A 25,267-nucleotide genomic window follows, 5' to 3' on the forward strand; every position below is an offset into this window, starting at 1 on the left:
TTTACACATATCTGAAGTCAACAGATTTGATACCTGAATTTGTAAATTTCCTTCACAACAGAATCTAGACTCATAGTGGACTTGATAAATAGGGGTCAGGAGTAGAGAAAGGCGAATTGTGCCCACTGTTCAAGTTTTCATGCATTGTGCTATCGATAGTTTGTAACACCAAGATGACTTGTAGCTTTATTTTCCTCCGATACATTATCCTTCCTGGTAAAACAAATTTGTTTAAATTGATAATTTTTCTTTGACTGGGTTCCCCTGACTGCTTATCCATGCCACCATTACCAGGGTCAGCCATCACCTGACGAAATCTATTCTGCTCACATTGTTATTGCTCTCCTCCCTCCCTTCCTTTTTCTCCTTTTCAGTTGTCCTTTCCTCCCAGTGTTTCCTTTTCCTTCCTTTCTCATCCTTTCATTTTTCTTTCTCTCCTCCACCTCAACTTTTTTATCTGCTACTATAGTTTGTAGGTTAATCACTGAGAGACAAGATAGCAAAGTAATTTCATTTTGGTGTCAGCTTCTTCTTTTTAATTTGCCTCTTCTTTTACCAGTTTGATTAAACTTTTTTCTCATTTTTTATTTAAAATTTTCATGCTTAAAATTACTATTGCTTTTGTATTCAATACTATATCAGTTTTCTTTTCAGTTTTTATTCTTTCAATTTTGAGTGTGGGGATGTATCACGTGCATACTGATATCTGCTAGGTAGAGGTTGATTGTGTGTCTTTGCTTGATTGCTCTCCATTTTATTGTTGGAGATTACATGTATGTGTCAATACACCTTGCTTTTTATGTAGGCAATGGAGATCTGAAATTATGTATCCATGCTCACCAGAAAGAACTGTAACGACCGAGTTATCTCCCTGGTCTTTTCCTGTCCTTTTATGTTAAACTTCAGCTATTCATTTTAAGGTTTAATTTATAACAACTTTATTCTGTACCAAATAATATTCAAAAGACAGGAATATTAATTAGTGTTAACTATTGGGAATTAACTACAGGGAAAAATCCTTTAATTAAATGATTAGGTATGAGAGCTACAGATGTATGGAGCTACAGATGAAGTTCCTAATGAAATATCTATTTGTCACGAGTTCATATTTTGTGGAACTATTGAAGGACAAAGAATCAAGTGCTGCAAAGTACAACCTTCAACGGACATTTAACTTTCAGGAGATGAGGAAGAAACTGAAAGTAACTATAGAATGTTGGTTATACATTTATTTCACATTGAGCTATCATGCTCATTTTTTCATCTTGTCTCTCTGAAGACAGGAAGGTACTTATCTACTTGTGTTTCATTTAATCATGCCTGCCTTGTCTTTCATCGTGGATGTAGGTATTTCAACAGGGCCTATTCTCCCATTTTCATAATGGTGTCTGCATTTTTCTTAGTGCAATTTCTATTTTTGCTTTCCTGTTTTCACCTGTATCTCGGACTTCGTGTATATTATAAGCAGAGTGTGATCCAGGCACTTACCTTGTTTTGTGGGGAAGACAGCAAGGCCTTTGCTGTACTCCTGCTGTTGTTTAAATTTGCTCCACATGACTGAGAATATATCCTTTGAGTAAATTTAGTTAGTATACATAATCCAATTTTTTCTTTTTATCCCAACAATGAGACACTTTCTATGTTACCTCACTTACTGTTTTCTAGTTACATCCACTTCCCTTCCAATTTCACAGTTTAATTTTTTCCAATAAATTAAAAATTTGTATAACACAAAATTATCACAATAGTTCAAAAAATTCCACTCCATGGCCTATGTTCATTCTTTATTTACCTGTTGATGAACATCTAGTATGATTTCATCTCCTTTCTACTGTGAAAAAATAGCAATAACTGTGTCAGCATCTCTAAAGTAGGATGTGGCGTTCTGTGCTCAGTATTGTCATTGCCATTTTAGTATAACCACACTGAAGAACATAAACTGTTGTACCATTTGATTCTAGGTTACATTTCTCTGAAAATAACAGAAACTTTTCATAACATTTTAGACATTTGAATATTTTCTTCTAAGAATGGGTTTTACTCTACACATTTGCCAATTTTATAGGTATTTTCTATATATTTGTCTCCTAAAAGGACAGCAAATCTGTGACGTTAGGTTGTTTGCTTTTATCTGATTTCACGAACATAAGGTTCTGGTTTTATTAGATCTAGTATTTATTTTCATTTGTTACCTTTAATTTTTTTTTTCTCTACACACAATTATAAACTATTCCTCTTGAATTAAAAAAAATGTTGCCTTTCTACACTAAGCTGTTAATCTGAAGAGGAATTTTTGTTTTTAAATTTAATTTTAGTTATGTATTTATTTATCACAATTTATTTACTTTGTATCCCCGCTGCAGCCCTCTCCAGTCTCTTTCCATCTCACCCACCCTTCCTCTTCAACCCCTATCCCCTTACCCTAGTCCACTGATAGGGGAAGTTCTCTTCCCCTTCTATCTGACCCTAGCTAACTGTAGTTGAGATTCTGTTATGAGATTCACTTATGGACAATATATGACAAAATATGTTGTCTTATTATTCACTAATTATATCAGTTTATCAGGATGACACCAATGTGCAATTGTTAAATGCTTATCTATTCTTTTTTAAATTTTTTTAATTTAATTTTTTTCTTATCAGTTACATTTTATTAACTCTGTATTCCAGCCGTGTCCCTCTCCCTCATTCCCTCCCAATCCCACCCTCCCTCCCTCATCTCCACCATGCCCCTTTCCAAGTCCACTGATGGGGGGGACCTCCTCCCCATTCATCTGATCCTGTTTTATCAGGTGTCTTCAGGACTGGCTGCAAAGCCCTCCTCTGTGGCCTAACAGGACTGCTCCTTCCTTGGGGGGTGGGGAGGTCAAAGAGGTTATACCCCATTTTCACATAAATCTTAAAATTAGTTTAGCCAACTTGAAAACGCATCTACTGTATTTTCATCTATCATTTTTTTATTCATGTATTTGAGGCAAACATATTCTGTTTTCTATCCATGGCATCCTTTCTCCATGTAGGACATTTTCAACACACTGGAAGTTTTATTTTTTGCCTATGATCTTTAACTTTTGTTGGTGTATTATTCACACACTCTTGAATTCTGATTGTGACAAATGGTTTCATATCTAGCAACATTACTGAAGTCTCTTTATACTTAGATTGTTATTTTTACGACGTCTATTAAAATAACCATATAAAATTCATGTGATAACACTATGAATTTAACTTTCATGATTTTTCTTTTGAGACAAAGTTTCTCTCTGTAGCTCAGGCTGACAATAAACTCATTATGTTGCTCAGGATGGATTTGACATCAAAGTTGTCTTCCTGCCTCCTTTTATCAGAATACAGGTGTTCAGACACTGTACTTAAAGTCACTTTTGCTTTTCAGAAATACTCCCACTTCCAAGTATCTGTTTTAGACTGTATCTCTTTTATCATTCATTGTACAAAAGGTCTTCAGTCCGTTTCTATATCAACTTAAAAATCAGCAATAAATTTCACAAAACTATCCTTGTTTATTTGTTGAAATTCCCACGATTTTCCTCTAATAGTGTTCATTTGTGTGCTAGTATGTAATAACTTGATTATACTTACTTCTGGTATTTTTGAGTAGTGGCTTGCTAATATTTCCAGTTTATCAAAATATATTTGGAATAGATGGTTTGGTGATAGTTTGTTCTATAAAGCTCTGTTTAATGTTCTTAATAAAGTAGGATGGGAATTTTTCTAGATGTATCTTTATCTATCTTGGAATTCCTGAAATCCTGCCTCCATTTTATTTTGAGACAGTGTCTCACATAACCTAGGGTGACTGAATTTAATGTACAGCTAAGACTGGCTTTGAACTCCTGATAATCTTCTCCCTCAAAAGCAGGGTTACAACAAAGTACTACCATACCTAGCTTAGTTGTATTTTAAACAAATACAAGTTGTACTTTAAATATTTTTCACTCCCAAATTCACTACAAAAAGTTACTAAATAATTATGCTTTCTTTTCTTTCTTAACTACAGAGTTTTAGAAACTTACAATCTTTTCATTATTAAATTAGTTCAACAAATGAATATTGGTTTAATAGTCACAATATTTGCATTTTAGGTTTGTTTCTATCTCATGTAATGACTTTAGGGTTTCAAAGTGTCAGCAAGACATGCCATTTTCATTTCTAAAATCAATTTAATTTTTTTTTCTTCCAATGAGGCTCAAATAGAACTAAAAATGTTTTTAAAATTGGGAAAACAATCTAAACTCGAAGGCCTTTCAGTATTATGTGCAATATTTTTTTTTGAATAATCGCATCACATTATCATTTTCCTCCAAACTATTATGAAAAACATCTTTGAAACATGAATACTTTCTTCCACACAGTAAACGTCTAAAGAAGTATTATCCTAAGGTAATCTGAGACCTAACACTTTGTTAATGTAACTTTTCAACATTAATGTGAAAAAACTTTCCTTTTTTTTTAAGCACATAAATACAAGCTCTTCATATTAAGACATATTTAACCAAAATAAATATTGACAACTCAAGTTTAGAGGGCAGTTATCATTAATGTCTCAGAGCAAGCTTTTCCTTAACCCTTACTACTTCGCACTTTTCTTTTTGGATTAAATAACTTTTGAGATGAATAAATCTAGCATAGAGCTATGAACTATTTGATTTCTTTGCTAACCATGAAGATATTAACTATAGAACATACCTGAGGTCTTCATTTCATTTTATATATTAGACTCTATTAGTCTTAGGACTAACGGACTAACTATATCAAATCTGATTCTACAAAATAGGACTGTATTTGCATCAGCTAACTTAAATACTCATTTATAGTAGATTCTTATATAGATTTCATTTATAGAAATTCAAGGACCAGTTTGTGAGAATTTTCAGCATTTCTTAGTAAACTTGATGGTGACCTTAGAGACTCCCCCCCCCTTTTTTCTAAAACATTTTCTCAACAAATATAACTGTAAGTCTTAAATGGCCAATGGCATTTAATTAAAACTCATAATTATAGAAGAGAAAGTTGCATACCATACTACATGTCTAAAGGCTATTTGAACTATCCTGTTAAAGAGTTTATTACCTGGTCCATTTTCCATGACTACTTTATACTCATCTATTTTCAACTTGGAACTTGAATGAAGTAGAAAGCAGGTAAAACATGATGACTTTGGTCAGAACTAAATAGTTTTATGTATAATTTCTAGAAAGTGCTCGACTCTAGATTAAAATCAAGGTATGTTATTCAAAAGCAAATAAAAGCTCCCAAGTGTGGGACAAAATGTGGAACAGTGTTATTGTAGGAAAGCAGAAGCATTTTCTACTGTGTATCATTTACCTGTCCTATTAGTTTCATAATAATGTATAAATTAAAACAAGTTAAACCATCACAATGCACTGCTATTAGTAGGTCTAGGTTGTATGTACTTTACTCTTTTCTTACATCATATGGAAAATGGAAGATTATGTACTGTTTTTTTCTTCTCACTGGATACTGTAGAAAGATTGAGAACAAAAGCCAGGCAGAATTCCTCTGTGGATTCTGATATACTGCCAGTCAAGTACCAAGATTCAAGAGTGGTTAAACATTTATTTTGCTATGCCAACGCCTGGGAAATTTGCCATTAAACAAACTAGGCAAATATTTTTTTTTAAATTTTATTATTACTATTTAGCAATGGGAAAATGCAATTTATTTACACCAGCAGCCATATGGGCAGGGGGAACAGAGTTAATTAGCTATTTGTATAGGATGGATTACTTATTAAAAAATAAGAATCTCCAAAACAAAGGAAAGTGTTGAATTTCACACTACCCTCCCCCAATGATCCCAGCATGCGATAATGCCAGGCAGTGGCCCCTGGGCATGCGGTGGTGGGAACTAATTTATGGAAGAAAAACCACAAACCACAGAAAATTTAAAGAACCCCTTTTCCCCATACACACACACACACACACTCAGATACATAATAGGATTACAGGGTGGTCAATACAATTAATTGAAGAAGGATAGAATTCTGTTGATACAGGAAAGGTAGGGGAAGGGAGTTTTCCTAACCACTGTCAACTATTGGTGGAGAGCATTAGCTCCCCAAAAAGTAGTTTGTTCCCTCAGAGCTGGACTGAGCCCACATTATATCTACACAGAGTGAGAAGCTATGGCCCTAATGGAAATGATAAAGACAGAAAACAAGAAAAGTAACAAAAAAGGGAAATAATATGAGCAAATCATTTCCCCAAACTACCACCCAAATCTCTGTGTTCTAACCAGAAAAGGACAAAAAGAAATACTCAAGTCACATTTGAGCTCCCTATCAGAAGGCAAGAGTGAGTGGGCCATGGCCTTCCTCCCTTACATCATGTTTCCCAAGTACTTTAAATAGGCAAGAGTTTCAGAATGCTTCTTCCAGAATTCACTGAAGGTTTTAAAGAACTCATATAGCAAGGAATCTTTTAAAAGTATTTTTAGCTCCTGCCAAGGTTTCATTCTTTTTAAGTTCTCAAATTTTTTGGACTGAGGATCCATCAAACTGTAACTAGGCCCCAACCCTGAGCTGTAAAACTCTGAGAAGGCAATAATAAATAGTCTCAAGGCCCAATCACTATGGTTTTCTTAACTCTTGAGTACAGTAATCCAAATCAGTCCATAAAGTTCAACAAGCTCTTGCGAAGTCATACACCAGGGTTAGAAAAGTAAAGCAGAACCAACTCTATCCTTGTGTATACCAGCATTCATGGTTCTCCAGTAAGTCCTAAGAGGCAGTATCTAAGAGCAATGGGAAGAACTGATGCAACTCATGACAAAACAGGGGAATATATTAGCAAGGCAGTCTTATATAAGAGAAACACACATGACCCTGCCTTGTAAATTAAAAGATTATTTTCCCTTTCCAATCCAAACAGAGGGAGCCATGGGAGGATTCTCTTCCAAGTCTTTCAAAAACAGGTAAAAGAAAAACAACAATATAAAAACTTAAAATCTTAAGAGAACAGCAACAACCAAACAAATAGAAAAAGGAAATTTCTGTAGGCTTCAGAGGCAAGAGCACTGGAAGATGAATTGAAACTGGTCAAAATAAAAGCTAGAGTGGCAAGCAGCACCTGGAATCATGAGCTGCACCAGATAGGCAGTGGAGCAGGGGACAGGAATATGGCCAAGCCAGACAGATGAGGCTGGACCCTTTACTGGGGCACAGAATGAGGTAAGAAAACATTTCAAATAAAGCAGCACCTTTCTATTCTGCTCATCTCAGGACTCCCACCCTCCTACCCTCCATAAACCCCCACTTAGGGATAAAACAGAGGACAGTTTTGATATACCACTGACTTCCCATCCACTTCTAACCCAGCCTCCAAAGTCAGGAAATCTTGGAGGTCTTTCCCCCAACTTCCACCAAAAAGAAGACAACCCCAGATGTCAAGAAGGACAAAGGGATATACTGCCACTTGTTGAGGGCATAGAAGATGGTGACAGTCTTATTCACCATAGCAGAGGTCTGACTGCCCAATTTAAGGACGGGATTCTGAAACCATACCAGGCAGGCCTGTGTAGGGCTTTTAACATTAAACTCATTCACATTACTGACGGCAGACAGAAAAAGTTCCTTCCTGGCTCAATTTTCAAACAGCCTCCTCCTTGGCCATGACACCCTTCTACAGTTCAGTGGTAACGCTCGAGGATAATGACCTGGCATAATAATCAAGTCAGACCCATGGGCTGGTTACATCACCCGTAACTCAAAACTAGGAAAAGACTGTCCCACCAAACTTAGGTCCACAGTTTATAATTCAAGACATGAAACTTCAGGTGGAGATGGTTTGCGAAGGTATACTTCATCCTCACAGCATCAAAACAAAATCTTCAGCTGTTTGTAAACCACCTTGTCCTCTGCCAAACCTTTGCCACTAGGTGGGATGGAAAGAGGGGACTTTGATGAGCCAAAGGCAAGGCCTTGTCCCCACATCAGTTGAAATCACTGAAAATGCTGGACCTTTGGAAAAACAGGTGATTCTGAACTTCTTGTAGACAAGGTCACAAGGGCTCCCTACCAAATTCAAACGGGAATTCATATTTTTAGTATCCGAGTCTCGTACCTGACTTTTATTTGTATCAAAGAGACCTAATTGTAGGCTCAGAAATCAGAGGAGCAGTCCACTGTAGCTGATTGTGGCCTCACCATCAATAGCATCCAAACTTTGCAGGAAGCCCTTGACATCATGCAGATGCAAAATCTGAGAAACAAAAGAATTTTATATGCTGGGTTCTCAGCTGCTCACGTGTGTACTGAGGGCAGTACAGGGATCTTGTATATCCAGATGTATTTACAGAGCTCAAAAAACAGCATGATGCCTGTGGGCTTTCTCTGTCCAGTATTTCAGAGTCAGCTGGCACTGGGTACCCTGTCAAATGGATCCGAATTCCTAAATTCTCCTCTTTTGGTGTTTTTGTTAATACTAAGATCTTTAAGGGGAAACGGGACTTTTGTTTGCGATTTTTTTTTCTTTTTCCTTTTTTTTTTTTTCTCTCTCTCTCTCTCCAACTTAGCTTACTCCTCCAAAGCCACGGGACCAGTCTATACTATTGTCCTGGTCACTGTCGCCCTCTCTCATGTTGTGACTACTGGAATTCTGGAGGTGAACGCTGCAGCTCCGTCTGGGGCCCACTGTCAGATTCTCCAGGAAGGCAAAGCGGGAGGCGGCGCGCTCCTTTGTCTTCCACTGGCTGAATGCCAAAATCCTTCACGCTACCAGTGTCTGCAAACTCCAGGTAGAAGTAGCCACACTTGACTGCCCGGTGCACCTCAAAGCAGAATCCCAGGCAGGAATCCTCTATCAGGTCTACATAGATCTCCTGGGCGATGGCCTCCAGCTTGCTAGTATCCAGGTTGGCCAACGAAATCTCCTCCATCTTAACCGGTAAGCGACTGTGCAGGGTGCGCTGGTGGTACTCACGGAAGAGACTCGGCGGGCTCGGCGGGCCGCGCTAGGCCTGCAGGCCTCTCCGGGCCGCGTCCTCCGGGTCGGCGACGGCTGCGTCCGCGGCGACAGCAACGGCCGCTCGGGAGCCCCAACGCTCGGTCGGCTCTGACAGCACTCACGTTCGGGATTCTAGGCTGCACCCGGGACCGACTCACACCGCCAAACCGTCTCGGCGCCTCACCCTGCCGTTCGGGCTGCTTCCTCTCGCTGGCTGTCTGGGCCCGCCCCCCACTTCCGCCCCGTGGGGCGCCTGCGCAGTGGCTCCGCGCGGAGGCGGCGGCTAGGGCGCAGGTCGCTGGAGGGGAGCGATGGGGGGTTGGTCTCTGGGAGCCAGTGGCGAGAACTAAGTCATGCCTGCCGCTGTCTGGCTTCATACAACCGCATCAACGCTGCTTTGTTATTTCGTTTGCAGATTTAAACGTTCGCTAATGAGTTCACCTATGCTTAATTGATTCCCTCCGTAAAAGGAGGAATCGTGATGACTTGCTCTGTTGTGGAATCAATCGGATAATGATTTTAGGCTTATCTATCCACACAGGACTGGTAATTTGAAGTGTAGGATTGACTTGCAGTTATTTACAGTACTGCCGCAGTTGTCATTTAAATCCACTAGATGGTGCAAGGAAACAAATTACCCTATAGCTTATCTTTGAGTCTTTCTTTGAATGAAAAAAACTACAATCTTGACACTGAAGGCATAATTCAAATATATTGATCAAATAAACCTAAGACATTTATCTCACTTATAAGGCCGTTAAGTCAGCGTGACTATAAAGAAATGATTGCATACGTCTCTAAAAGCGCTTGAAGATAAACTGATGTGTGCATTGTCTGGAGGAGGCAGGGAGAATGAGAGGATTTTCCTAAACTTAGACTGCTTTCCTTGTGAGACATGGAATCAGCCGACCCAATTACCTGTGGCCAGCTCTTAAAAACTTTTCTCATTTGATTATAGCAAGTCCTTACTCTGTGGTTAAGGTAATTAATAAAACACACTACTAAGTACTATGGATCAGAAGATGTCAGCTATTACTAAGCAGATTAGTTGTGAATTCAAACATCAGAAAGTCACTGTATAAATTTCTTCTCATTTTTTTGAAATTATTTGCCCCTTTAATTCTGTAATTTATTAAAAGAAATGTGGCTAACAAAAAATTTAAGTGCCCATATATATCTTTTTTTATTCAAGGTTTCCAGATTAGAGCAAAACATAACCATCAGAACACACTTAGTGTCGACATTAATTAGTATGTATGTTTTCTGAGTACAGAATTATCTTACATTGATTAGTTTATGAGTGGCAATTATTTGTAAAAAAAAAAAAAATTATGGTCTAATTATCTACTTAATCATTTTAGAAGTCACAAATTGTCAGATATGGATTATTTAGCTTAAGCTACTTAATTTTGTATGCTCAAATAGTACTCTCCAGGTATATGTGAATCATAGAGATGTTTGTGGAATTATAAGTTGGGTTGGGCCTGAATATCTATCTTCACTTACTTTGAAACACTAGCAAATGTGTTGATTCTTATTAAAAGAAAATTGTCCTTTGTTATAGGGGATTTATAATTTGTTCTTTCCAGGTCATCAAAAGAGTCTTTTTTTTAAAATTAATTTTAACAAGAAAACAAAATATGAGATTTTTCTGAACCTTTTAATATGGGAGTTAGAAACTGTCTTATATTTAGCTCATAAATTCAATTTAGTTCAATAAAAATATTTCAAAGTATTTATGCTTTTATGCTCACTGGAATTCAAATAATAAGATTACAGCAATTTAAAATAGTCTGTCAGTGTTTTATTCCACTCACCCTTACTAAATAAACACAATTGCATTGAAACTTTGTAATCTCACTGTGAATTTGTCTTACTTTCTATTTGTATCACAAGCTAAATTTTCTTACTTTGTGTTGAAATATACTGGATATTCCACTTTAAATCAATATCAGAAAAGTAAGTGAGGAATACTTTATTATTTGTCTGAATGGAGTATTGAGTGTACTATATTTATTGATATTTAATTCATTTTTATAAGTACAAATATAGAGTACTTCATAAATGCCCTTAAACTATAAGTGCTAATATATGTAGTGCACCAAAGGAATACACTAAAATTTCAACCATATTTGAATCTCTTTTCCCGTTAAACAAATATGTGTAATGGGGGGAACCAGTCTTTCAAAGAGAAAAACATTTGAGTTCTTACATAAACATGTTTTTAATAGGACTAACCATGTATTTGGATACTCACCTGGCCAGGGCAATATCATGACCAAGAAGGTATTTTTATTGTGGGAATCATCACTGTACTTGGGATGTGTTGACACTTTGGCTTCCCCCAGTGTGGGAAACCAAAAGCATAATTAGTGGTGGTAGGAGCTGTGCTTGTGCTCTCCCCTATAAAACAAACAAGAAAGCACTTATATTTTGAGTATGTCATTTTTGTATTAACAGAAAATGAAGCATGAGGCAGCAGAATGGATCTAGATGGATCTGAAAGTCAAATAACCAAATTGCCAATTATGTTTCTATAGTAATTTTTTAAGGAACACGTTTGCATGTACAAGTTTATGCTTTAAAAATATTTTTAAGGAGTTCGTGACCTTCAGGGTTTCTTGTCAGTCTTTAAAAAAATCAAATAATTATTAATGGCTTTTCTTAACGTGGAGAGGTAAAAGAAAGCACAAAAAATAGGTTTTCTATTTGGATATAAGGATTGTCTCCAAAAACACATTATAAAAATTTTTATATTTTTCTAGAAAAATCTAGAAATTATTTATGCCTTGAAAATATGAATGTGGTAACTGTTAACAGAAATCTTAAAAAAAGAATTTTAAAAGTTTCAAATGTATAGATGCATTGAAATAGTAAAAATAGTTTCTGCACATTAACCTTTTACTTAGATCAATATATTGAAAATTATAGCAGCTTTGATCAATCTGTTTTCCCCTAAGGTTTCTTTTTCAGAAGCAAGTCTTCATTATTGTGTTCTGCACAGTTTGACAGTAAGTTGCAAATAGGTCTTATCATTCTTAAGTTTTACATTGTCATGACTTTAAGAACAACACCCTTTTTAAATGGTGGAGCATCTTTTGGGTATATGACCAGGAGAGGTATAGCTGGATCTTGAGCTAGGGCTATTCCCAGTTTTCTAAGAAAGCACCAGATTGATTTCAAAAGTGGTTGAACAGAGGAAGAGGATCCAGGCAATCCTGATGAGACATGATAAGCTAGGGGGAAAAGGCAGGGGAGGAGAACTCCCCCTTTCAGTGGAATAAGAGAATGGGATGGATAGGAGGGAAGAGGGAGACTGAGAGGAGTTGAGGAAGGGCGTTAAAATCGGGATATAAAATGAATAAACTGTAAAAAATAAAATTAAAACAACAATGCATTCTCTTACACTATCACAATGCAATGACCACACTTGAAGAAATTCAAATGTAGACCAATATTATTATTGTTGTTGTTTGCTTTTATTACAGTAGAAAATGCAATCAATACATATGGGCAACATAAAATGCTTTTAAGATTTTAATTTGTCCAAATTAATCTTGCAGGAAAATTATTTAGGTAGGTACAGTAATGTTGCATGAAAATGACGAAGTTTTGAAGAAAGCTATCTATCAGAGGCTTTACAAGACTAACAAACAGGGTTCCCTTTAGACACAAAAACTCTCTGTAGTGTCTATTAAATCAATTTCTAAGTGACGGTGTATTGATTCCCTTTGTTTCCCTGCTAAGGCATGTCCTTTAATTGATCTCAATGTTGCTAACTGTAGTTTTACCAAAAACATTGGTGTTTGGAAATATAACCCTAGAGATTTGTAAAGAGTTTCATCATGATAGCAAAGCTATTGTTCAGGCCAGTCTAGATTAGTAAAACATGTCAGCTAATTGATAATACTCCTCGGAGTAAACAAAATAGTATAGGATATTTGAATAAAAGACTCTATGAAAAAGACTCATGGTATAAGTTTTACACTCATCCAATCTAATAGAAAACATATCAAATAAAAATAATACTTTCATTTTAGATAAGGAAACGAACATCAGAGATGTCAAGAGGATTGTTTAACTTGTGAGTGGCAAAATTAGTACCAACTACTAAGTCTTCTGACTGGCACAGTACAGTGTCTGTTTTCTTAACTGTAGAAAGTTTAGTGATAGCTAGATGTATTTAAAAAAAACACAACCAAGGACCATGCATGGATATAACTTAGAAACCCTGCTCAGATGTAGGGTTTGGCAGCTCAGTATCCAAGTGGCTTCCCTAATAAGGGGAATAGGGAATGTCTCTGGCATGAACCCTGAGGCTAGCTCTTTGACTTCCCCAGCCCCTGTGGGAAGAGCAGCCTAGCTAGGCCACAGAGGAGGACATTGCAGCCAGTCCTGGTGAGACCTGATAAACTAGGGTCAGATGGAACGGGAGGAGTACCTCCCCTATCAGTGGACTTAGAGAGGGACAGGGAGGATATGAAGGAAGGAGGGTAGGATTGGGAGGGAATGAGGCTGGGGGCTTCAGCTGGGATACAAAGTAAATAAACTGTAATTAATATAAAAATAAAAAAATTAATAAAAATAAGCAACCAATATCATTAATTTATAATACATTAATTATATTATCAATGTAGAATATACTGGTGAATGAAAACTACATGGATTTCATGGACTCTGTATAATGTCCTATTCATTTTGTTATTCTAGAAGAAGTTACAATATTTCAAATTAGCAATTCAAAAATTTAAATTACAAACAATGCAATCCAAAAGAGAACTGCACACTTAATTGAGATATGCAACAAATATTCATTTAGAAATTCTTGCTGTTTTTTTCTTTTCTTTCCTTTTTCTTTTTGTGAGATGCATTCTTGCTCTATAATCCATGCTGTCTTCAATCTTCTGATTGTCCTGTCTCATAGCCTTAAGTATTAGGATTATAGAGGTACACCACCAACCATTCCCAACTTAAATGTGGCATCATTATTACAACTTTTCAAACAAGTTGGGTTTTTATTGTTTGATATAAAATCAAAGTAATTTCTAGGTCCCCTTCCACAGTGTTACAAAACAGTTTGATGTAATTAATTGAACGTATATTCTAATTTGACTAATGCTCATTAAGTTTGTTTTTGTTTGTCTTCCCCCATGAAGAGCTGTTTTCTTAAGTCAAGCTGTTAAACTGGTGGGTGGGATGGTTTTATTTCTTGTATTCCACAGATAGGCATCTGGCATATGCCACCAAGAGAGAGATTGACTTTCTTGAAAAAAAAATGCTAATTGTAAAATTAAAAGAAAATTAGGGTTCTAACATGAAAGTAGCTCAGAACTGGTCATGAGTTAATTACTAACATTTTTTAAGTGAATTATTCTGATTTCTTTCTTTGTATTAAATCTCACAACATTTTGTTTAGTCTTTCTCTGCATTTGTGTTGAATCTATTCTTTGCTTTTCATTCTAAGAGAAGTTCCATAATTTTGATGTATGTCTATTCAAAGTGATCATTAATTTCTTCTTTCCAATCTCTCCTTATATATTTCCTCAACCACTTTTTAAATTTAATCTTGCCCCAGTTTTATCAACCCTTGATATCTGTAGTCATATACCATTTTTGTTAATTTATTAACCGTTCCATACTGCTTCTAAAATTTTATTTTAGTAAACTACAAATAAACATCTCACAGCCATTGGATATATATGCATACACACACACACACACACACACACACACACACACACACACACGATATATATATCGTGTTTGTATAGCTCTTGTTTCCAGAGCTTTGGGCATTTATTTTATAAATAAAAACACATCAGATGTATATACCACCATTTGTATTAAGCACAATACTATGTGCACAGAAGATTCTTCATACTCAATAATATAAAAGGATCTCTATTTCAGAAAGTTTTAGGTTTGCAGTTTATCTTTTAGTAGTCCAACTCTTCATAAAGTTGATGCTTCTGACAGCTTTTCTTCCCCCCTAAGGATTGTCCCAAAGAACAAAGAAAAATATCAGTGTAGGGAGTCTTATGGAAGAAGGGAAAGATAGAAAGACCTGGAGGGGACAGGAGCTCCACAAGGAGACTAACAGAGCCAAAAAATCTGGGCCCCGGACTGGGTCCTGCAGGGACTGGTGAATCAACCAAGGACCCTGCATGGAAAGGACCTAGAACCCCTGTGCAGATGTAGCCTATAGGCAGCTCAGTCTTCATGTGAGTGCCCTAGTAAGAGGAAGCAGGGGCAGTCCCTGGCATGAACTCCATTGCCTGCTCTTTGATCACCTCCCCCTAGTGGGGAGGCCTTACTAGGCCCCAGAGAAATAGGACTCACTCAGAGAGTCCTGATTAGATCTAATAGGCTAGGGTCAGAGAGTAGGGGAAAAGAAACTCCCTATCAGTGTACTAAGAGAGGGGCAGGGTGGGAAGAAAGAAAGAGGGTGGGACTGGTGGAGATGAAGGAAGGGGGCTACAACTGGGATACAAAGTGAATAAACGGTAATAAAAAAATAATTTATAAATTTTTAAAAAGAAAAACACTTGTTTACCAAATATACATGTTTTCATAAAAAACAGAATTACTAATACACACATGGAAGATGAGAAGTATTTAAATAATATATTCACTAAAAACTGATAATTGAAATATGTAATGTAAAAAATTGCCAGGAAACTATGAGACTTATACTGTTCACATATGTTTTGCTTCAACAGCAAATTGGAGTAGTTGCAAATGAACATTTCTGTCCCATAAACAAAGTATCATATAACTCTGTAAGAAAACATTTGTTCATACCATTTTTAAAGTGAAGTGACAAAGCATTTGTGAAGGAATTATTAACCCTAGTTTTGCTTGCTTTGTTGCCAAGAATACTGTACTGTTTTGAAAAAAAATATGTGAAAGAAGCCTGGAAACACCACTTCCATAGTTTGCTATTGACTTGCAATGACTATAAGTCAGATTTTAAAATTTTTCTTTTATTTTATAATGACATAAAACGACAATAGTTTTAAAATTATCAGTGAATCAAAAAAACAATTCAAAGGAATAGGTAACATAAATTGCATGATAATGGTGAAGTGAATTATACAAGTAAGATGTCAGCAATAAACTTCCAGAGGACAACACCCACATAAATTTTCTTAAACTATAAGTGAATAATATGTTCCCAAGGACAATAGGAACATCACAATTTCATTGATTGACCAAATGAGAATTTATGCGGCAATGTTTTATAGCACAGGACCTCTACTGTGTTACTTTGGTAAAGGGAAATGTGACATTGTATATATTTAATGTATAATTCTTGTGTATCAAATTGACTTGTTAGAAGAACATTTCTGGTGGTTAAACTCACTTTCAGTCTCTAATGTGGGGTTACTTTCTCATTTATTCCTACTTCGGTAAATCAATCATTAACAGAATTATTAAATCTATAACTTCATTAGACTCAGATGGCAACTGATAGTGGTAATTTTCTTCATATATTTATGTACTAAATACTGAGAAGCAGGACATACAGGAAACATGCACTTAGGCAAAGTAGAATTCATGATTATTTTTGCAGTTTTTAAAATTACCACATTTTTGTATTTTATTTTGGATTTCTATAATTTTTTTTCCATAGAAGTTGATTATGAAAATATCCTTGCCACAAAATTTTAAGCACACATGTATAAATTAGTTTATAAGGATCTCTCTTTAAAATATACATACATGGTCCTTGTTGGAGTATCAGTCTCAGAAAAGACCGCTGTGCCCAGATATATTTGGTCCTTGTGGAGCTCCTGTCCTCTCCATGTCATACTAACTCCCCCTTCTTTCCTATGATTCCCTGCACTCTGCCGAAGGTTTGGTTATGAGTCTCAGCATCTGCTTTGATACACTGCTGGGTAGAGTCTTTCAGAGGCCCTCTGTGGCAGGCTCCTGCCTAGAACCTCTGCTCGGAAGTAGCCCGTGGTAGCTCAGTAACCAATTGGTTTTCCCTAGCAAGGGGAACAGGGACTATTTCTGACATGAACTCAATGGCAGGCTCTTTGACCGCCCCACCCCCCAAGGGAGGAGCAGTCCTGCTAGGCGACAGAAGAGGATTTTGGAACCAGTCCTGAAGATACCTGATAAAACAGGGTCAGATAAAAGGGGAGGAAGTCCTCTCCAATCAGTGGACTTGGAAAGAGGCAGGGAGGAGATGAAGGAGGGAAATTGGGAGGGAATGAGGGAGCGGGATACAGCTAGGAGACAGAGTTAATAAAATGTAACTACTAATAAAAATTTAAAAAAAATTAAAAAAAGAATAAATTTTTACACTAGGCATGTAATTTCATTCATCCTTTACTTTCTGTGTTTATTTCATCATTTTTGTTATAGAAGCATACTATGAACTTTATATCCATAAACTAAAGATAGGGCCTGTATACATACCACTTTTATAGGCCTAGGGATTTTGTTAATAGCTCAAACAGTACATCCTCTGGAATAGCCTTCTTTTAAGGCTATCCTGAAGTAAGATACAAGCTAACTTGCTTAAAAGTCTATTAATTATTAAATACTCAATAAGCATTGTAGTTAATATTGCAGTGTGGATGGGGATGAAGCCATAGTCCCCCACTCCTAGCTGAGAGTCATTGTTAGCTGAAAACTGCTGTCAGGACAGAGTCAGTTTTCTTTAGGGGTGTGGTCCCTTGTAGGTTACTGTGCTCTAGTGGCTGCTTCCACACTTGGATGTATAAAGGCAACTCCAGTTTGAATCAGTGGGTTATAGAGAAAACAAACAAGAGTACATGGATTTGGGAGGGAAAGAGGAACCATTTTTAGAAGTTGGAATTACAGAAAGAGAGATAAATGTTACCAAAGTTCTTTGTATACTACTGTAAATTTTTCAAATACTAGATAAATAAAACAGCATTTTAAAAACATTGTGGGAGAAATTAGCCTTCAAATGCAAACAGTTCTCTCACCAACTCATTATGTTTACTAAACATTGTTTGTTTGTTTGTCGTTTTTGTATCTGTGTGCCTCAAATTGTACATGAAGTGCTAAAGGAATCTCATCCAAATAGCCTTTTGCTTGAGGTAAAGAATAAACTCAAGCAATTACATATTTCAGAAACCACTAAGTATGACAACAATTTAGTTTGTAGTTTTCACATACCATGGTCAATCTTCTGTTCAGAGAAAGAAATATTTCCTGAGAACAAGACTTTTTGATTTGAAAAAGGAATAGTTCTGCTCAGCAATTGTTAGTAGAGTGGTGTGGGGGCTGCACCTCTGCATGGGGCCTTGCTGAGTGTGAGGGAGGCTTCCCTACTGCTCTGCAGTACAACTGCCCACATCCACTACCATACTGTGCCGTACCACATAGAGGAGGACGTTAGCAAGGAAGCAGAACCTCAGAATGGTCCTGGAGAACAGCACGCTGCTTCCCTTGTCTTCAGGGAAAGTCCTCGGGTTCTGGCAGGCCTGGCACCTCCCCACAGTGACAGTGGGATGGTTGCCTACCCAGTGCTCCTGTCAATTCCCCAGTGGTCCAAAGGCTGTGCAATATATATATATATATATATATATATATATATATATATATATATATATATATATATATATATATATATATATATAAAGAGATCTGCACCAAAACGCTGGTCTCTGGAGTGTTTTCCCTGGGTTTCTGACTCTACCTCCCTCACCTCTTCCTAGATCCTGTTTCCCACAGAATGAGTGACAGTTTAGATGGAAAGATTAAAAAATATAGAGATATGAAATCATATGCCAACTTTTTGTCACTTAAGTAAGTTAATAAAGCTGAGGTGGATGAAAAGCCCTTGGAAGCTGAGAATCACTGAAGGTTAAACTGGAAAATATAAGGCTGTGAACAGTGACATATTCTTAGAGATTTTATATTAGAGGATCACGAGGAGTCAGTTTAGCACAGAAGGCAATGCTGGAAAACCATAATTAGAGCTACAGTCCTGGTGAGTTGTCATCAATTCATGGACAGAACACTGACAATGAAAGAAAAATATCTTGGCATGGAAGGTCAAATTTGTGAAATTTGATTAAAAGCAATAAGATAGCAGTTTCAGAGAAATGAAATAATTTCAATAAAATTGTTTTGTAAGAAACAATAAAGTCCTCTATGATTATGAGTCGTTATCTACTTCCATGAATGTATAACCAGCGCCATTAAAGACATAAAGAAGATTTTCCATACAGTATTTTAGCTATTTAGTTAAAATATAGGTTACCTTATCCAATAAAGGTAGACAGTATATTCTAAAGACATTAAAATTCAAGACTTCAAAATAGCCATGCATAGCATGCATTTTAAATTGGAGCCTGACTTTTCTTCATTTATATAGTGAATGTAAAGAGAGAATTAATTTCCAAGTTATCATTTTTCTGTGCATAGCGACAGCTACAGACTTCTATACCCAAAAACCTCCAAACCTTGACACTGATCACCATACAGATAACATAGGTGTTTTATTCATTTATGGTTGAAGGGATTCAGCCACACCCGGCATAAGCGTAAAAATATGCCAAGATCTTTCCCTCATATTCCACATTGCTGGGCAGTATATCCAATGACACTGGATCTGCCATAGCTGTTCTTGCATTTAAATGAAAATTAAAGAACTTCCTTCTGATCTATCTTTAGTGTTTGCCTAATTTATTTGCACCGCTCTGTTCTAGAAGAGTTTGTTAGAAGGAATTTTCTCAGTTTTATCTGTTGTTGGTATTTTTTATGCCTTTATTTCTCAGCCCTTAACATGTGACACAAATCAAAGCAACTTTCTAAATAAAAATTGATTATTTGATAATACTTACCCAGTAAACGATCTCCTTGTATGTGACAGAAGCATACTCTATAAATTGATTTTAAAGGGGAAAAAAATCACACATCTTAATTTATTGGAGTATACAGACAGCAATATTTTTATATGTGTGATATTTAAATTAGGAAACCTGACAAATGCTTTTTCAGATGGCTGACAGCATCTGTGTACATTTATCCTCTGGCGATCCTGGGGCCACTGTATTTCCCTCCTGGAATTTGATAGAGTCCTATTGCAAGGACAACTTCTTGTTGGCTTGCTTGTTGGCTTGTGTGGACTCATGTCCCCTCCAATACCCCAGCAGGTCTGACATCTCTCTAATTTAATATCTTATTTGTACCTTACACTTTGTTGAGAGAAGTAGAGAGGTTAGAAGAAAAATTAGTTTTTCTTACACAGAGATTTCATGGATTGTCTCTGTGTGTGTGTGTGTGTGTGTGTGTGTGTGTGTTGTCTCTATTTTTACATTTTTAATTGTTATTAATTTCTGTTTATTTACTTTGTATCCCACCTGGAGCTCCCTCCTTTATCCCCTCCCAATCCTACCATCCCTCCCTCTTCTCCATCCATGCCTCTCCCTGAGTCCACAGATAGGGGAGGTCTTCCTCCCCTTCTTTCTTTTCCTAGTCCATCAGGTCTCATCAGGAGTGGCTGCATTGTCTTCCTCTGTGGCCTGGTAAGGCTGTATCCCACTGAGCTGGAGGTGTTCAAAGAGCAGGCCAATCAGTTCGTGTCATAGATAGTCCCTGTTCCTATTACTATGGAACCCACTTAGACACTGAACTGCCATGGGCTACATCTGTGCAGGGGTTCTAAGTCATCTCCATGCATGGTCCTTGGTTGTATTGTTTCTTTATGTACATGCGTGCCTTTGTGGAGGCCGAGATTGACACACAGGGATGTTTTATTGAATTACTTCATGTGATTTTTTTGAGGCAGGGTCTTTCACTAAACCTGCAGCTTTCTGTTTCTGCTAGACTGTCTGGCCAGCATGTTTCCGCTACGTTTAACGATAGACTCTATCAGGTGCTCAGCTTCTGAAGGGGCTCTGGGGCCGGAAACTCTGGTCTTCATGCTAGTACAACAATTACTCTACATACATACTGTGAGCCAGCTCTCAAGCCTTTGTTGATTTATTTGCACATTAAGCCATTACAAAAGTGATGTACCGCAGAACTACATGTTTCTATTGATCCTTATGGAGAAATGAATTTATATTAATAAAACAATGTTGTGGAACTATCATTTAAAATTTGTGAAACATATGATGCCTTTTAGAATGAGGAAGAAAAATCTTAAAAGGTATATAAATACTGTGGAAACTGAGCTCATTATTCCCCACCAGAAGAATTAATGTGAATCCCAGAGACACTCTCGTGAAATAGTTTCTGTTATTCATTAAACATAAACATATTCACATATACTATAAAATGCTCTTCTGGAGTTTAATCACTAATTTGCTTTTTACCCTAAATTAATTTCAAATAAAGATTATAGAGTTTTCTCTCTCTCTCTCTCTCTTTTTCTGTTCTTGATACTGCACACCAACTGGTTATTATCCTGATGTATATTGATATGGATGCTTAAGTCTGCTTTCCTGAGTTAGTAATACAATGTTGCTTCTTCTAGTGTTAGTCCTATGTTCTTCCAGATAATAAAAAGAGGAGATGGTCACCGAATCTCCTGGTAGGTAGAAAATTTATTAATATTTCTTAGGCAGTCGTGATAACTCAGTACGTTCATATAAAGTGCTTAGGTCAAATCAGCTCAGTGTTTCTCTATCTTTAAACATTTATTATTTGCAATTGTCTGGAAATTGCTTTTTTCTTTCTTTTTTTGAGATATATAATGTGTGTTGGAGACTGTCGTCATCCTACCCTACCAGAGAATGCTAGAACAACTTCTTCCCATCCAATTGTGCTTTTGCGCTGTGGTCTAGCTTCTCTGTTTTAGCCTCTGGTGACCAAGATTCTACCCTTTGTTTGGATCAAATGTTTTGGCTTCCACAAGTGAGAGTTTACTGACTGTGGTGCAATATGGTAATCAGGTGGCTAGGCACGGGAAGAAAAGACACCATTAGGTGAAATGATAGTCACATTGATTGTTTAAATCAAAAAAATAAGATTGTTTTCAATTCGGTGACTTAAATACACATGAATTGTGTTTATCTTACTAGTATGAATTAGTTACACATATGGATGAGGTTCAGCATGCTGCTTCTACAGAAGCATACATCCACTGATTAAGTCAGGATAATTAATTTTATCTTTCCTTATCCATTTTTTTTCAGGTATAGAGTGGCAGATGAAAAATAGTAAGTTTAAATACAGATCTTATTGTCTCTTATATGTTCTTCTCTATTATGCAAAAGGCCATCTAATTCCAGAATGGGCATTAAAAAAACCATTAAGAGAGGCACCTGTACATTTAAAACCATTCCCTGTTTTCATTAGTTTCAGCTATGTGGGGTTATTCTATTTGCATTCTGTTATCAATAATCATTATTTTGACTGCATATCCATCTTGTTACTATTAAAAATATTTTAAATTTGAGTTCCTTTAGGTTGTAAACAGTTTCAAATATTGTATTCAGACTTCATGTACCTACTACCCTGTGTGCCCTAACATTCAAATATTACATTAGTTTGGTGAATTTCTTACAACTGATGAACCAAAGCTGACACATTATTATTATTTCTTCTACTCACAGATTTTATTAGCTTCTTTCTTAGTACCATTTTCCTGGTACGTGATCTTAATTAGAATGTCATTTTGTATTTAATAACATGATGGATCTCCATTATCTCCTCTGGATTGTGAGGGTTTCTCAGATTTTTCTTATTTCTGATGACAGTTTTAAGGACCACTGACCAGATATTTTATAGAATTTACCTTACTCAGAGTTTGTCTAGTGATCTTCTTGATGGTTAGATAGAAATTATGGGTCTTGAATGAAACTGCATAGCACATTAGCCTCAACCATACAACTGTAATCCATTCCGTGATAGTGCTAATCCATGATAGTGTTGATGTTGACTTCCTGTATGAAGTAATGATTGGCAGTTAACTCTGCCACTGTTGATTCTCCTACAGAAAAACACTTTTCACTAATTCGATGTTGAGAATAAGCCACAAATTAATACTGACTAGGAGGTTATATTTTACCTCCATGAGAAGAAATCATCTGTTTAAATTATTTGGACTTCTTCCATGTAAATTTGCTTATTTTTAATTTCCTGCAGAGTTGAATCAGAGATATTTAATGGCTGCTTGGAACATAACCCAACACTGTGATGCGTATTTAGTTGTTTGGCTTGTTTCAACCATCCTTAAGAAAGGTTTCTGTTTAGTTTTGATTTGACACCTTTCTTTGGGTTTTTAAAAAATAATTTTTGGCTTTACAGTCTGCTTCTGTCCAGGAAAATGTACTGAAAAATTCCTTCCACTTCCATGAGCCAAAACCTAGTTCTGCTTCAGCACGCCAGCACTGCCTCTGCTTCAGAAGATCTCCATCACCCTGCAGTAAATAGTGGAAGTACTTAGAAGACCGTGTTTCTATCAAGTGCTGAAAAGGTGTTACAACTCTTGTTCTGGTATAAAGAATTACCTCGGGCATTTTGTTGACACTCATATTCATCTTCTAGAAAGGGAAAGCAAGTCCCAGTTGTTGACAGATGGAGAAAAAATAGTCACATAAAGAGATAATTATTATTACTTTAATGCTGGATGTGTTTTCATAGTTAAAAACGGAGCCTAGTCACTATTTATTTATCACCCTAAAACTTTTATAACCACAATATATGTTGGCATATTTATGACACCTTCTTGCAACATTATTGAGCTGTCATAAAAATTTTTCAAAACTCTGCTTCATAGTGTATGAGTTATGCGCAAAATCCCAAAAAAACTACAGTATTTTTTAATTCTTAATATCAAAAAGAATATAATTGTTAATTATTCTGTCAAATTCCATAAACGTTAGTTTGAAATTTTTATTATTATTTATTACAATTTATTCACTTTGTATCCTGGCTGTGGCCCCCTTCCTCATCTTCTCCCAATCCCATCCTCCCCTAGTCCATCTGACCCTAGCCTATCAGGTCTCATCAGGGCAGGCTGCATCATCTTCCTCTATGGCTTGGCAAGGCTGCACCCCCAGGTAGAGGTGATCAGAGAGCCAGCCTCTAACTCCATGTCAGAGACAGCCCCTGATCCCTTTACTAGTTTGAATTTTTAAAATCATTTTGAACTTACATAGAATAAATCAAGACTTATTAGCCACTCCTTGGATAGTATATATATTCTAAAACTCTATTCTAAATGCAGGGTGGAACACTTATCAAAACTTTAATGGAGTAATATAAAATATTACATAAATATTCATGAAATTAAATTATATCTACTAAATCAACCACTTTCTTAGACTCAATAATCTATGGGGGCAGGACATTATTCCCTGCTTACATTAATATAAAATACACTTTGAAAGCCATGGAAAGTTTTCCTTTGTTGTAGACTACCATGCAAGAATATAGTAATTGGTATATTATTTTCTTTAGAGAGCAAAACATGTGACTTGGAGAGTGAAATTAGTATGATGCCATTAGTTCATGGTTTTCAACTTTGTAGAATCTAAGTTGCTGCTATATTTCCAGATATTTACTTTTCATAGAAGAAGAGTGAAGAGTGAAAGAACCATGAAAAATGTGCCATTTCTTTCGTCACCAAGATTTTTCAGATGAAATTCTTCCAGCATATAAATTTGTTTGCATCCTAGAGTTAAAGATGTACCTTGGTATCACCTCAAACTCAAGAAAGGAACAGAAAAGTTCAGGATTTCCTTCTTCTACCTACATGGAAGAAGGCAACAGAACAGAGTTTTGCCTACTTTGAGGGGTAACAAGTTAACACTATTATCACCTTTATTAGCACATCATTTGATTCCAAATTTTTGAACCTGATCCTGTTGACAGAAATAAAAGGACAGCATTTCATACATTTTGTATCAGTCAGACAAATTTCTCTTGTGAATAAATGCATTTTTTATGGTATGAGTGTCTTTCTACAGTTTATTTTTACTTTTTGGAGGATCTATACTTTGCAGCCTGGCATCAAAGATAAGGATGGAAAACTTTTTTTTCTTTATTTTTTTTTATTAATTACACTTTATTCATTTTGTATTCCCCCTGTGGTTCCCTCCCTCCTCCCATCCCAACCTCTCCCTTCCTCCACCCTCTGCATGCATGCACCTCCCCAAGTCTACTGATAGGGGAGGACTTCTTTTCTTTTAAAAGACGAGATGTGATTAAGACTTACTGAGTGTCAAGGTCCCCTGTCTACTGGTGCTAGGAGTGTTAATAGGCCATAGGAGCTTCACCTATTACTACTGTTTTCTAAATGGTTACATGAACAAACTGCCTTCCAAATACTCACATTTATACCCAGA

The 25,267-nt window shown here is 36.4% G+C and overlaps 1 protein-coding gene and 1 non-coding gene across 2 annotated transcripts; one reads left to right on the forward strand and one right to left on the reverse strand.

Moving 5' to 3' along the window:
* Window positions 1-5,578: 5,578 nt before the first annotated feature.
* Atxn7l3b (ataxin 7 like 3B) lies at window positions 5,579-9,210 on the reverse strand. The gene has a single exon (XM_055626091.1). It carries the CDS (start codon window positions 8,914-8,916, stop codon window positions 8,626-8,628), a length of 291 nt encoding a protein of 96 aa, XP_055482066.1. The 5' UTR covers window positions 8,917-9,210; the 3' UTR covers window positions 5,579-8,625.
* A 2,023-nt stretch (window positions 9,211-11,233) lies between these two features.
* On the forward strand, window positions 11,234-11,390 carry LOC129690579 (U1 spliceosomal RNA). Its single transcript, XR_008722329.1, has one exon. It is a non-coding gene; the product is annotated as a U1 spliceosomal RNA (small nuclear RNA).
* Window positions 11,391-25,267: the final 13,877 nt, after the last annotated feature.

The sequence above is a fragment of the Psammomys obesus genome, unplaced genomic scaffold, assembly GCF_907164565.1.
Source record: "Psammomys obesus unplaced genomic scaffold, mPsaObe1.curated_primary_1811, whole genome shotgun sequence".
NCBI classification, from domain to species: Eukaryota; Metazoa; Chordata; class Mammalia; order Rodentia; family Muridae; genus Psammomys; species Psammomys obesus.

Coding starts and splice junctions, on each gene's coding strand:
- Atxn7l3b (XM_055626091.1), bottom strand. CDS start 8,916: ATGGAGGAGATTTCGTTGGCCAACCTGGATACTAGCAAGCTGGAGGCC.